The sequence below is a fragment of the Fusarium falciforme genome, chromosome 7 (genome assembly GCF_026873545.1).
Source record: "Fusarium falciforme chromosome 7, complete sequence".
NCBI classification, from domain to species: Eukaryota; Fungi; Ascomycota; class Sordariomycetes; order Hypocreales; family Nectriaceae; genus Fusarium; species Fusarium falciforme.
Genome location: NC_070550.1, coordinates 3,780,543 through 3,794,504, shown reverse-complemented (window position 1 = coordinate 3,794,504; position 13,962 = coordinate 3,780,543). Strand labels below are relative to the sequence as shown.

General features: G+C 49.1%; 5 protein-coding genes across 5 annotated transcripts; 3 read left to right on the top strand and 2 right to left on the bottom strand.

Annotated features, from left to right (window-relative positions):
- Positions 1 to 1,391: 1,391 nt before the first annotated feature.
- On the top strand, positions 1,392 to 3,590 carry NCS54_00985700 (Glucan 1,3-beta-glucosidase; the record flags this gene model as incomplete). The annotated part of the gene is made up of 3 exons (XM_053155187.1): positions 1,392 to 1,479; positions 1,538 to 2,641; positions 2,695 to 3,590. The coding sequence occupies 3 exons, from the start codon at positions 1,392 to 1,394 to the stop codon at positions 3,588 to 3,590; spliced, it is 2,088 nt and encodes a 695-aa protein (XP_053011162.1).
- Positions 3,591 to 3,733: 143 nt separating this feature from the next.
- Positions 3,734 to 5,402, bottom strand: NCS54_00985600 (Amine oxidase; the record flags this gene model as incomplete). Its single annotated transcript, XM_053155186.1, has 3 exons — positions 3,734 to 3,976; positions 4,041 to 4,363; positions 5,333 to 5,402. The coding sequence occupies 3 exons, from the start codon at positions 5,400 to 5,402 to the stop codon at positions 3,734 to 3,736; spliced, it is 636 nt and encodes a 211-aa protein (XP_053011161.1).
- A 979-nt stretch (positions 5,403 to 6,381) lies between these two features.
- Positions 6,382 to 7,017, top strand: NCS54_00985500 (DAO domain-containing protein; the record flags this gene model as incomplete). The annotated part of the gene is made up of 1 exon (XM_053155185.1): positions 6,382 to 7,017. The coding sequence occupies one exon, from the start codon at positions 6,382 to 6,384 to the stop codon at positions 7,015 to 7,017; it is 636 nt and encodes a 211-aa protein (XP_053011160.1).
- Positions 7,018 to 8,917: 1,900 nt separating this feature from the next.
- Positions 8,918 to 10,515, top strand: NCS54_00985400 (Zn(2)-C6 fungal-type domain-containing protein; the record flags this gene model as incomplete). The annotated part of the gene is made up of 4 exons (XM_053155184.1): positions 8,918 to 8,937; positions 9,004 to 9,443; positions 9,496 to 9,916; positions 9,990 to 10,515. 4 exons carry the CDS (start codon positions 8,918 to 8,920, stop codon positions 10,513 to 10,515), a joined length of 1,407 nt encoding a protein of 468 aa, XP_053011159.1.
- Positions 10,516 to 10,980: 465 nt separating this feature from the next.
- Positions 10,981 to 13,046, bottom strand: NCS54_00985300 (Hypothetical protein; the record flags this gene model as incomplete). The annotated part of the gene is made up of 12 exons (XM_053155183.1): positions 10,981 to 11,071; positions 11,132 to 11,247; positions 11,305 to 11,399; positions 11,453 to 11,616; positions 11,671 to 11,757; positions 11,810 to 11,913; positions 11,969 to 12,292; positions 12,353 to 12,491; positions 12,556 to 12,585; positions 12,646 to 12,729; positions 12,789 to 12,891; positions 12,953 to 13,046. 12 exons carry the CDS (start codon positions 13,044 to 13,046, stop codon positions 10,981 to 10,983), a joined length of 1,431 nt encoding a protein of 476 aa, XP_053011158.1.
- Between the last annotated feature and the right edge of the window lie 916 nt (positions 13,047 to 13,962).

Here is a 13,962-nt window from a genome sequence, read left to right as displayed (position 1 = left end):
CTTAGGGCTTTTTTAAAAGCCTAATAAAGCTATTAAAGTTATCTCTTTCTATAAAGTATTTTCTATCTAGTTTTATATATCCTAGTTTTAAACCCTTAGGGTTTTAAGTTTTCTATGCTATATCTCGGCTTGTAGTTATTTATTTTTAGCAAAGCTAATAGGGATTTAAAGCCCGGAATTAGGGCTATCTAACTGTATAACCTTTATCCGAATTAGGGTAATAGATTCCGATTTATTAGCTATATAAGCTATAAACCCTTTCTTAGAAATAGCTCTTTAGATCTTTAACTAATTTAGGCAATAAAAACATAAATCAGAAGCTAGTCTTCTTTATTTTAACCTTATCTATTTATTTCCCTACTTTTATTACTCTATAATATCTTATTTAGCTAATCAGCTTTTTATAAGGACTAATTCTACTATTTATTTACCTCCTATCTTAATTACCTACCCTGTAGTCTTTAAAGACTATATATTCTCTATTCTTTAGTCTTTTATAATAAGCATACTCTATTTAAGGCTAGTTATCCTTAAGGCAGGCACTATCGAGGGGCATAAATATTAGTACTACTTTTACCGCCTAATTAAGCATTTATTACAAGGACTTGCTTCTAGCTATCTCAACGATCCAACCATCCTTGCTTCATTGCTCCTGAGCCCAGCAAACCCGGAGATTGGCGCACCATGGATACCATCACTGCTCCCTCCGACATTCTCTCCACTCCGATTTCACAGCCTATACCCTCGTCCTCTCTTCGTGCTCACCTGTCCGCGTTTCCATGGCATCAGGTATCTGGCACGTTCAATTTTCGCAACACTTCTTGCCCACCTCTTGTGAAGGAGCATTTGATATATAGGTCTGGAATGTTGACCTCGTTTTCCGATCAAGGCAAGCTGAAGTGCGCGAGCTTCTTTCGACATGGGCGGGTGCATCTGATCTAGCATGGCCGGCTCCGGAGACGCTTGTGGCGACGAATAGTGAGGCGGAGCATCGGATGAGGCAGGAATTCGACCGTCTGTTGTCCCTCGAGCCATGAAATTGATAGAGGCGAAAGGCGGTAGAAAGCATTGAAAGTCGAGGTAGTTGGCATCGTCGACGGCGGCGGGATTCGTGGGCCAGGGTTACTAAGGGAGATAGCAAGATCGACGATACCGTGACGCTTAACCACGCCTTTAAGGCAGCGGCTAACATATCGGCCATCGTGTATATCCCGTACGGCGTTTATGTGATTAAGGATTCCATCACTATTCCCATTGGATCCCGTGTTATTAGCTAGGCCTAGCCTCAGCTGATAGGGACCGGTACTAAGTTTAAAGATATATCCAAGCCTCGACCTATTATCCGCGTGGGAGTCCCCGGAAATCAAGGTGTGGCCGAGATTTAGTCCGTCATGTTTATAGTCCGAGGTCCAATAGCGGGTACTATTCTAATCGAGTGGAACGTCCACGAGTCATTCCAAGGCTCTGCTGGTCTATGGGGTGCGTCAAACTTTTCCAGCTGCCATTTACTTCTTTGCTAACATCAAGTGTTCTCCAGATTCTCACTTCAGAGTTGGGGGTGCTGAGGGCAGCCAGCTTCAGGCTGCCGACTGCCCCAAGCTTCCAGACGAGACCAGCCCTGCTTGCATTGCGGCATCCCTTATGCTTCACATCACACCCAAGGCTTCGGCGTACCTTAAGAACATCTGGGTGTGGGCAGCGGACAATGATATCGACGACAAGAAGCAGGCCAGTATCAACATATACGCAGCACGGGGTATTCTCATTGAGAGCACAGGCCCTACCTGGCTGTGGGGGACTTCGGTTCAGCACTGCGCTATCTACCGGTACCAGCTTTCAGGTGCTGAGAACGTCTTTCTGGGTCTTATCCAGACCGAATCTCCCTACTACCAGCCTCATCCTGCTAGCCCAGGGCCGTTTAGTGAGCAGCTGGGCGCCTTTGCCGATGATCCGATATTTGGCGACTGCCGACAAGATTCCCGCTCTTGCCGGCTTTCGTGGGCGGCCCGCGTGATAGATTCCAAGACCATCTACATTCTGGGTACCGGCATGTACTCCTGGTTCCAGGAGTATGACGGCAAGTGCATCGACAATGGCAAAGGCGACTGCCAGGACAAGGTCTTTTACACGGAACAGACGTCGGACATCTGGATCTACAGCCTCGTCACCGCCGGTGCGGTTGAGATGATCAGTCCTTTCAACGGTCAGCCGGTCAACGCGACAGACAACCGCAACGGCTTCGCATCCTCTCTACTCGCCTGGCGAGGGGGCATCAACGGCACAACGGGCTGGCGAGACTTTGACGGCTACACTCTGTACAATCCCGATGCGGCTGGCATCGAGAACTTTACAAGGGCTTGCCAGAAGGCGCTGACGGCCAAGATCAAGTGCCATCCGCTAACCCGGGACTTTACCGACGCCCGAGTCCACGGTCCGTTAGGCGGAGCACCTTCCCGGATGACCTGGGCTTGTGCAGACGGATGCAAGAAGTCGATTGAGTATTGGGTCGAGTCAGTCGAGAAGCTTTGCAAGGGCCAGACTTGGTCCAACGGCACGGTGGCCGAGTACCAGGGAGGTTACATTCAGTATGGGCTGATGGAGCAGTGTCAGAAGGACGACCAGTCGGGCAGATGGTGCAGCGGTAAGACCATCCCATGCTTCCACAAAAGTTACAGACTAACCCCTTCTTCGCAGATGTCATGGCTGAGTTCAAGGATTTCGGAACTTCTGTCAGTTGGGATGATATGCACAAAGAGGAGCTATGCTCGGACTGCTACGTCGGACGGCTGCGGATGATGCAGGCCAGTCCCTACTCAGTCTACGGATTGGTTTCCGAGTATCAAGACGCCCTGCAACACGTAACGGCGCGATGCGGTCTCAAGGGCCAGGATCTCAAGCCTCAGCCGTCGGTATTCCCCACCAAACCCAAGGCCGAGACGTGGTGCCTCTCTGAGAAGACATATGACACCCGCAAGGGAGACACCTGTGATTCGGTTGCACAGAACTTCAGGATCTCTTCGGCATCTATTGTTATCGGTAACTCGAACATAGGTAGGTGCTCTAATCTTGACGCCGGTACCAAGCACTGCCTATCGCTGGAGTGCAAGACGTATACTCGTCAGAAGGATGAGAGCTGCGTCGACATCTACATCAAGACAGGCGTCAGCCTCTCCTCCATCAAGCAGTACAATCCCTGGCTCACGAGGGGCTGCAGCAACATTGAGTCGGCGAGCAAGAAATACGGCAACATTCTTTGTATTTCCCCCGTCGGCGGCGAGTTTGAGAGCAATGTGAACAAGCCGAGGGGAGCCGGCGGCTTCGGCTCTACCTCCCAGTACACGGACAAGGCGACCGCTCCTCCAGGAAATTCGAATCTGGCCGAGGGCACCACGGACAAGTGCGGTCGTTGGCACGTTGTTAAGCAGGGAGAAAGCTGTGCGAGCGTCACGCAAAGCTTCATCACAGCCTCGGTCTTCCGGATGGTTAACCCTTCTCTCCTAGGCAGAGATTGTAGTGAGAAGCTGATACCTGGCCGAGCGTACTGCACAGGGCCAGTCCGTGGCTGGGCTAAGACTGGGAAGAAGAACTAAGGGCGTTATTTATAGTTAAGTTCTGCTATTCATGGTTATATAGTCCACTGGGTTACTAGTACGCTTACAATTGCTTATCTTATTTAATAACATATGCGTGCTAATCCGAGCCCGAACTGGACGACTAATCTTATCTGTCTAAGCTACAGGCTCGCCTTGGTGGCATGGGGGGACATCAGCTCGTTCTTAACTTCAAACGCAGCCCTGGTTCCCTCCTCAATGGCACCGTCGATAAACCCACGCCAACCCAATGCCCAATCTGCACTGGCAAACAGAACGTTGCCGGCTCTCCTCCTCAATGCGTCCTGATATCGGAAGGCAAAGTCAGGACGATACATGCACCAACCGCCTTTGGCCAATTCGTCACGGCTCCAATCGTGCCAGAGCTAATCCCACCTGTTAGCCCATATCTTATGCAGCGACGGGTGAAGATGCTAGAGGTTTGCTCACCACTTTTTCAACTGGCATATCGGGGTAGACCTCGCGTGCGTCGTCATAGAATGACTTGGCATCGTCTTCTGTGCTCAACGAAGCATCGTTTCTCCCAAATGCAACCATGTGACGGCTGCCGTTACTTTTGGTGCGACCGTCACCCAGTGTGGTCACCATTCTAGCCTTTGGATAGCGCAAGACAGACAAGGGACGAGTCTCTAAGGCGCCAATCTTGAAGTGAATCTTAGCTCCGTTGTGAACCTGGCCAATGCGTGCTACTTCATCTCTAGTAGCGCTCAGGGGAGGGTCAAACTTGACTTCTCGGAGAACGTTGAGGGGGACTATCGATATGAGGAGGCGGCCGCGGAATTAGCGTCCATCCCTCAATGTCACCGTCACGGAACCGTTCTTATCAGATACTAACTCGACGCGTGTCTTAAAGATATAAGAGAGTCTCCGTGACAGGACAGCCTCCTTAAAGAACTGCAGGGCGAAGTGCATCTAGCCCTCTTTGATCTTATATACTTCTGTGAACTCGTACAGGCCTAAGGTTAAGTAGCCGCTCAGAGCCCACCATCGAAGCACATCAAAGAAGCCTACATTATCGAAGTCCTCATTGCCGACGATTCCCTCAATCAAACCCTTAAGAATGCAGATCTAGGTTTTAGTGAGTAACCCGCGTACTTAGTTCAATCTATCGTTGACGGACAAAGACTCATAAGCTCTTACGTCAAGGTTACGCAGGGAATCATAGGGGAACGGGATTACCATTTTGCCTTCTTCACCATCGACATTGCAATATATTTTAAAAGCATAATCGGCCAGTTTGTCCTTTTGATTTTTTTCTCAGTTGAAGCTCTTAGATACCGGTCATGGTATACTTACAAATGTCTCCAGTGACAGGTATTGCTTCTCGCCATCATCATCCACCAAGACGGAGCGTGGCTAATTGGGCACATCACCGGTAACAACAAAGTCCCAGTAAAGGTTATAGCGAGCCATTTCACGGTAAACATGAGGTTACTCCCAGTAAATCCAGGTTCCTCCCATCTCGTAGAGATAGCCATCAACATTTAATATCCATGTCCTGCCTCCGATACGATCACGTCCCTCGAGTAGCAGAACATAATGGCCTATTCTCGGAGATTAATATAGGCCTAATAAGGGATAGACTCTATGACAGAGCTTGCCTAATAAAGTGAGGTCGCGGGCAGCTATCAAACCAGCGAATCCAGCACCAATAATAATGGTATCAAACGTCTTGGATATATCCTACGCCGAGTTGCTCGCTAGTGTAATAGCTCCGTTACATGGCAAGCCATTGGAGATACCACTACCAACCTTATACTCATGGCCCTCGGCAGTCTTCTTCTCAGACATTATGATATACTCTGGTGCACGGCTCTTTGTGTACTCAAGATGGTTCGGATAAGTGATGGCTGGAGTAAGTGGTAGAAGAGCGAGGTCAGAGAGAGGTGTGCCAATGGTCGTAGGTGATTCTCAGTGATCGGGACTGTTCTTTATCAATCCGTAGGGCAAAGGGCCAAATGTTATCAAGGTTGACGACAATGGCGGTGCAAGGGTATCACCTGATTGAGAGGTTGAATTCACGACGACGAGCGACCGGGTTGCGAGCGTTCAACCTGATTTGGAAAATGAGAGACAGGATCACTGGCCCCGTCACGCAACACCGTTGAACCCCATAATCACAGGAGTCGCATCATGTCCCAGCCGGATTGCCTCCTGTTCTCCAGGATGCGGGGAAGCAAACGCTTGAAGTGCAAGTCATGAATGCAGCTGGACTCCCGCTGGCCGCTGCTGGTCTCATTCGAGTCGCCCGTTTAGGGTAAGCGCGATATGCATTACAATTCTCGAATCTCACCGACCTGAGTGGAAAGGTTATACGTGTATGTTACTGGTTCCTGGTCTCATTTTAGCTGTCTTCTCCGGATACATGTTGAGCACGGTCTCCTCCACATTGAGTGTCCAGCCACTGCTGGTCTCATTCAAGTCGCCTGTTCGGGACAAGCGCGACATGGCTGGCCTCTGCCTCGACTAGGCGAGGGTTGCCCTTCGTTTCCCCATCTCAATGAACTCCAAGATAGTGGGTCGGAAGTTTCCCTCGCCTCACGAGATCGATCGTTGGGTCCGGGCCAGCCTTAAAGACTCTTTGGGTCGAGCTGGCTTTATGAGAACTTGTCGGTCTTTCACGATAATAAGATTGAATGTCAGCCAGCCATTCATCACGGCTTCTCAAAGTTGCATGACTAGAGACTCCTTCGAATCATATACTTCTCTTCTCATCCTATCGTTGCTCCCTCACGGCCCTCCAAAGTCACTTTATCAGTAAGGCAGTGCAATGTCTGGTGCTTTGGAAGGTATCTATGAGCCCGGCGTGGTCGACCCCGGCTATCCCTCAACTAAGGGAACTACCCCTTTCTGGCATTCTCAACCACATCCTCGCGCAAACCATCAATCAGAATGGCCCCAGGGTGTTATCGACGTTGTTATTATTAGTGCCGGCCTTACCGGGATAAGCCTAGTACGAAACTTGCTAAAGAAGAAGCCAGGAATTCGCATCGTCCTAGTTAATACTCGATCACTCTATTCCGGCGCTACAGGCCATAACGGTAGTCACTGCAAGACTATGACATTTGCTATATGGGAGGAGCGAAAGCACTCATTTAGTATTAAAGAGGCCGTGCGTATTTCGGCATTTAAGCATACACATCTAGAAGCCATAGCCACTGCAATCCGTGAGGATAGCATTAATTGCGATCTAGTCCTCACGCAGGGCATCGAGGCCTATTACGACCAAAGGGACTTTGAGAAGGCTATTGCCGGCCTCAAAGACATACGTGCCCACGCACCTCACCTAGCAGAGAAGCACCAAGTCCACACAGATCACTCATACCTCCGAGACGTTCTCAAGTTATCATCCCGTGCTATAGGCGCCATCTCGATTCCAGCAGCCTCTATATGGCCTTATAAATAGGTCACGGGCGTCCTTGGGCCTTTAATTGACGAGGGCAAGATCAATATCCAGACACACACGCCCGTCACAAGTATCGTTAACGCTAAGGAGGACGGGTATGCGACTATCAAGACCAATCGGGGCGAAATTCGCGCAAAGAATATCGTCCACGCCACAAACGCCTAGCTTGGCCACCTGCTCCCGGAGCTTCGACCATTTATCTCTCCCATCAGGGGCAATATCGTGGCATACGCTCCAACAGCAGATAGAAAGTCGCCATTAGGTCTCGGAAGCGACTATTCGCTCTAGTTGCGATACGGTATCAAGGACTACGACTACCTTATTCAGCGCAAGGATAGCCGTGCCATTGTCGGACAGGCCAACACTAGCCGCAAGGCAATGGGCGATAATAGCGAGATAGATCTGAGCCCAATAGCACATCTACGAGGTTTTGCTCATAAAGCACTCGCCAGTCCTGACCGAGACGCTGCCACCAAAATTTCTCACAAGTAGGCTAGCATCTTAGCTTTCTCTCAAGACGCGGTTCCTTTTGCTAGTCGTTTGCCTTTCCCTAGACGCACGCATCAATAGGTCTATGGAGGATATCATGCCACGGGTATAATCAAGGCATTCCTTACTTCCCGGATGGTCGCTGGCCTTATCCTTAGAGAGAAGCCAGACGGTGACTTTCCCAGGTCTATCTTTACTACCAATAACCGAATTCGACAGTTAAGGATTTCTTTAGAGAGGGGAGTGCCAGTAGAGATCAAGGCACGGCTCTAGATTAGCAACTGAAGCTTAGTAATATTTATTTCTTAGTGACTCAAATGTCAAAGTGCGACTTGAGCGAACATCCCCAAGTTTCTCATCTTTGTAGGTGTGCTTGACAACGTATTATTTAATATTGTTGAAGCCCGGCCCTTGTGGGATAACTGGGCCAGATGACCGAATATAAGCCTCGACCTTGTCGGCTACCCGAGTGTGCAGCGAGGGGCCATGTGTGACATCCCTATGACAAGCCAAGCCGACCTTGAACTTCACAGTATTCACGGAACTTGGCAGCGGCTGCTCCAGCCACTTTTCCAGACATTGACAACCCCCAAAGAAGATGAATGGGGAGTTACAACCTAGCTCCATTGACAGCTTCCTGAAACTGAGTGCAGCAGACTGTTTCGCCAAAGCACTGCCATCCACAGTTTTTGTAGTGAATAAAATTTTCTTGACACACGCGTCTATACTTATTAGCGTACCGATGATACGGTACTGGCCATGGCACAACGTTTGATGACGCGTGGAGGGATTTCTGCCCTTCGGTACAGCTCTGTAACAGTCTTTTCCGGCCCGCACGCTATCAAACCCTAGACTCAACGAGTGTGGCAAAGCTGGCCGAAAAGCCGTCCGACCCGTTAGCCTGGCACGTGCCTGGTTCTAGTACTACTATAAAGTACCGTACAGGGGTGTCTCATTCCACATTCCCCTTTTGAACAGTTTGCCTCCACCCGCACTCCAATCTCAACCACGTATGCTATCATCGCGTCACATCATCTCTTAAGTCTCGGATCGGCCGTGGATATAGATATATATAAAAAAAAAAAAAAAAAAAAAAAAAAAAAAAAGTACACTGCAGTGAGACCATCTTGCCATACACAGGCAAAGCCAGTGTACCCCCAAGTCTCTGAGGGCATGACGCGACCTTATCGTGCAAAGGCCAAAGGTGAGCCAAGCAGAAACAACACCTAGGTCGAGGCTTAACGTCCATCATCAAGGGTGCTATGAGTGCTCTCAGCGTCGGATCAACTGCGATAGAGGTAGTCCCGAGTGTCGTAAATGCATCGCAAAGGGCTTGAAGTGCAGCGGCCTCGGCGTTCGACACCGCTTCAGCAATGGCGTCGCTACTAGAGGTCATTGCATCGGCAAGACTATGGATACTGCTTATCCTTAGTAAGCTCTCTCCATGACTCTTTGGCGTTGAGGGCAGGGCATGATTGTGCTGACATGGAACCCAAGCATGAGACGAAAGGCGAAGCCCAACGTGGCCAAAACTACCACACTACCTGAGCCATCACACAGCCCTACCCCTGAGCAGGATGTGACCGCTACCACACAAGAATCACCTTCACTTCACTTCACCCACGAGAGTATTGATACCGACATAATACCAAGCGACGCGGTAGATGTTGCGCAAATTTCTGACAAAGCGCTCGAGCTTTATTATGAGCTGCCAATCTCGTGGGAGCTCTTGCTAGGAGGAAATGACGTACTTCCTCTGATCAACATCGAGAATCAAGACGACAACGGTGACAACGACGACAACGACGACTGGCCAAAAGCTGCCAAGAGTGGTCCTCCCTGGGAGGCAGAACTATTCACGTCCAACGATGAATTGATCATTCCTCCATCTAACCCCGATCATGTTCCAGCATGGAAGAGGTGCCTGTTGCTCAACTGTGAGACACGCCTTTGTATTTCTACAAGTGTTCACAGCTAACCTGGTGATAGACTCAGATAACATCGCTAATGAAATAATCGCCGTGGATGGCCCTCACAATGGATGGCGCCACCTCATGCTACCAATAGCAGAGACCGACGAACTTGTCATGGACGCAGTCCTTGCAGTCTCACTCTTTCATAGCTCCCGAATTCTACAAAACGACCGCGCCATCGACCAAGTCAAGCACGACCACTATGGCCGAGCCATTCAAGGGCTGCAAAGGCGCAGTCAGCTGAGAGACTGCGATCGACCAAACCAGCAGTCTATTCTTATCACGATATTGTTGCTTCTGACTGCTGTTATGGTTAATGGATCATCCGACTTTCCAATCCTCTTTGGCATGCTGCAGTCTGCAATCGATGTCCTCGGTGGAGAGGCGGAACTTGGGTCGGGGGACATTGCCGAGTTCGTAGTCCGCCAGGTTCGCAAGTAAGACTACACTACCCTGATGAATGTTATGACCACACCGCTAGTGTCGAGGCTAACAAACGGCTGAATCAAGGTTTAAAGTATATGCGGCACCGCTGCTTAGTGAAGACGCTGGTATCAACATCATTTCCTCCGAAACCGAGATTACCCCGATGTTCGACTGCCTGAATCATTGTCTGCAAAACAACCCACGACATGCCGGCTCTCTCGCCCTCGTACCCAACCTGGTACATCAAGCATGCGAGATATACATGAATCAAGCTGTGCTTGACACTCAAACTCGAGCGACACCACAGATAAGGGCGAGGCATGTGATAGAGTCTATTGGCCGCGTGCAGCGCTTTATTGATACCTTGGAGGAATTCCCTGATGATGCTCCGGGCAAGCAAGTCCTTACGTGGGCTTGCTTTGTCGCAGCCTCTGATTGTCGGCTTGCAGAGCACAAGGAGTTCTTTTCCAACTTCTTCTTGAACAGATATGCGAGAAGTGGATTTATGAATTTGACCATGGGGCTGGATGCTTTGGGGAAGATATGGACGCGAAAGCCTGATGAGCGATGGACTGTGCTACTGCCTCATTCAAAGCTCTTCATGATGTGATAGAATACCTAGTGTTTACGCCGCATGTATGTGTGTGATTTGATACCAATCGCTGCGTAAATACGCTTAGAAACAGTGTGGGCCTGGTGACGCTTCCCACAGAAGCCATCCAAGACAATAAAAAAGATCTCAGTTATTAACGTATGCCGATCTAAAAACTAATGCCCAAAAACACGATAACAGCTGAAATCATGCCATTTGTCATATGGAAAAGTCGGCATGAGTAAAACAGCATTGAGCGCGAACTGAACGAAGTTAATTAGTACTGTAAGTCGTATCAACTTACAGGCGAATCTCACTTAAAGCAATTACTTGACAAGAGGCTTTATTAGATCAAACCTTGAAACTCATCATATATTGCATTACCAGTCATGCGTCTGTAACGACGTTTACCTCTAAACACCCAATCAAGGATGATAATTACTACCAATCCCGTAAAAAGAACCACAGCCCAATTCATATAAACTACAATATATGATTAGTATCATCCCTGAACTTCAGGGAATTATTGGACTTACGAAGGTTATTGGCAGTTATGGGCACGTAAAGAGGGAAGCTTATTGAGGTAGACGTTAGAAGTAACCCTTTCTACCAACGCTATAGAATAAGAACTTACAATAAGATGATGATAACGAGTGATGACCAACAGACAGCCGCAATACTAACGGCAAGGCCGAACGGGATTTTAAATTTTCGGTCAGCAGGGAGCACACTGCGGCCCCGAACAAGAAGCTTCAAACACGTGAGCGCAGGCCTCGACATCTCGGGGGTATAGATCAGAACACTCACCATCAAGATTGGGATCAGGTATCCAAACTGAATTGCAACTCCACCTAGACTGACGACAATCTGGAAAGCATAATCGCTTCCGAAAAGGACAAGGCCTAGCACCAGTCAATAGTGATTCCCAATACGACATTGATGAACTGTGTCGTACCATTAACCAACTCTGTAACAACGAGAAGAAGAAGTGTGTTGAGCGGTGTCTGGACTGTTTGGTTGACTTTTTGAAAAGTACTGGAAAAGGGCAAAGCATGATCATGTGCCATACTCCATGCTAGCCGCGACCCAGCAGTGTTAATGCCAACGGCGATAAGGAAGCTATAGTTGGGTTAGCCAAGACTGAACAGTTGAAGTTGCTTAAGAGGGACGAACTTGAGCAAAACGATAACCACGATCACCAGCGCGCTGCCACCTGCAGAGCTGTCAAGGATATCAACGAACCAGTCTACAAATGGAAAGCTGAGGAACTACGTCAGCTTTGTTCAACCGATTCAATTGGGCTGGGTCATACTCTGACTCCATATATGTCTCCCAATCTCCAGCACAAAAAGCCATGACAAGGGCGCCCATGACAGAAGTGATGCCACTGAAGACCATGGAGTATACCATGGCTCGCTGTGTCACAGATGTTGTCAGAGGTCAGTAACTTCAGTGTGGACATTGCACTTACCGGTGCGCTCTTTGGGGCATCTCGCATCTCCTCGGCAATATGTAGGACGCCATCCGTTCCGTACAGCGCGTAAATTGGCGTGTAGAAGCTCATGATGCCCACCCATGCGCTGCTGGTATATCCGGAGTTGTTGATAAAATGGGTAAAGACGAAGCTGGTCGTGTGCTTGGGTGCGAGGGCGAGGAATGAGATGGCCCATGCAAGACCGCCACCAAGAGTGATGATACCGCCGAGAACGGCAATGGCGGGGAGATGCTTCTGGGAGAAACAGAAGAGGAGTGACAGGAGCGTCATGGTCACGAAGATGAGATAGGTACTCCAGGTCTAGCCATCAATATCCAGTCAGCAGATGAAGGATGCAGTCGCTCCCGAGATTCAACTTACCTCGGCCACGAAGGTGGGGTGGTGGATAGAAACAACAGACGCAATGATTTGTGCGCTGTTCATGGAACATCCGCAAACAGTGGCAATTTCTCCCAGGAGAACGACCCAGCCAACAAGATATGATAGGAACCGTCGAATTCTGTGTTCATAGAGTCAGAAAAGCCTTGTGGCGAAAAGGGGCTCGGTTCGTGGGATGGTCGTACCTCTGAGGGGCAAGATATTTCGTGAATGCTCTGTTCAAGAGGCAAACATTAGTTGGGTGTTATCTAGCTGACAAGGGAATATTTACTTACTGCTGACCACCTGCATATGGCCACACGGAACATAGCTCAGCCAGCGAACTCATTATTAAGCACTGTCCGGCCGTAACGATGATTCTAAGATAGAAATTAGATCAGCTCAGCACACACTGCCAGACAGGTCCAAAGAATGTTACGTTGAGTATATCAGCATCATGGGACCGCCAACGTCGAACACGGTCGAATATAGTACAACATTACAAGTCCAGCTTGCCATCATCAGAACCTGGTAGGCACTGGCTGTAGAGGTGAAGCCAAAGTGGGTCAGCACGAATGTGTCGAAAGCCACCACCAAACGTACCTGTCCATGTGTTGTACACACGATGGAGCGTCTCGTGGGATTGGCCAACATGGAAGTTCTTGGCGTCTTCGCCCTCGTGATGTGAGTCGCCCATCTCTTTGGGTATGGTTTTCGAGTTGAATTAGAATAGAGGAGAGAACGCTCGATGGGTGAGTGTAAAGAATCGTAATGAAAAGCAAATCTAGGCGACCTTTTATTAGATTCCAGGCCCAGGGGTTTGCCGGGAATCCGGGTTGGTAAAGTATGCGGGGGTGGGTCTGAGTCGCACGGGGTAAAACAATGTGGGAGAAACGGATGGGCGGGGAGAGATTAGCGGAGAGCTGGGGCCTCAACGCCCATCAAGAATAGCCTGCTTGGGCAAGTGTTATCTGGGGTGCAGGGCTTCAACTCTGACTTGCGATATCACGATCTCGCAGAGGTACTCATTGGAACTTCCCTATCAGGTAAGGTGTGCGTACTGTGGGTCTTCCCCCACTTGGTTCTCAAAAAGACCATAGCCCATTACTCGGAGGGAGACCAGTAGATAGATAACATTCGAAAACAGGCCAACTGAGCTCCCGAGAGGTTGACGCAGGTAAAAAGTACACATGCGTATCGTACTCTTACCTTGTTCTTGGAAAGTGCAGGCCGCAAGATCCGGGTGCCGTGACTCTGTCCGACGCGAACGTCAGGTCCTAGACTAGGCCGTCCCCGAGCTAGCCACCAAGCTGCCAACTATGCCAAGCGTGAGCAATTCCCGAGAGAAGAGTCATATTCGATGCTTGTGGTAATATCAAGATACAAATCACATGTTCAGAAGCGGGCAGCAGTAGAGCTGTATCTAAGGAGCTTGAGGTTAAGAGGCACCTATGGATTCTTAACTCATGTCCTGTCTCTTGTAATTAAACTTGATGTTAATTGACTTTAGAATAGCATAGGCACTATTCCATCTTTTAGAAGACCAACGATCTCATGTTTAATAAAAGCGCACTTGAGCTACCCTCTAGATATAAAAGGTTTTTAAGAGGGGT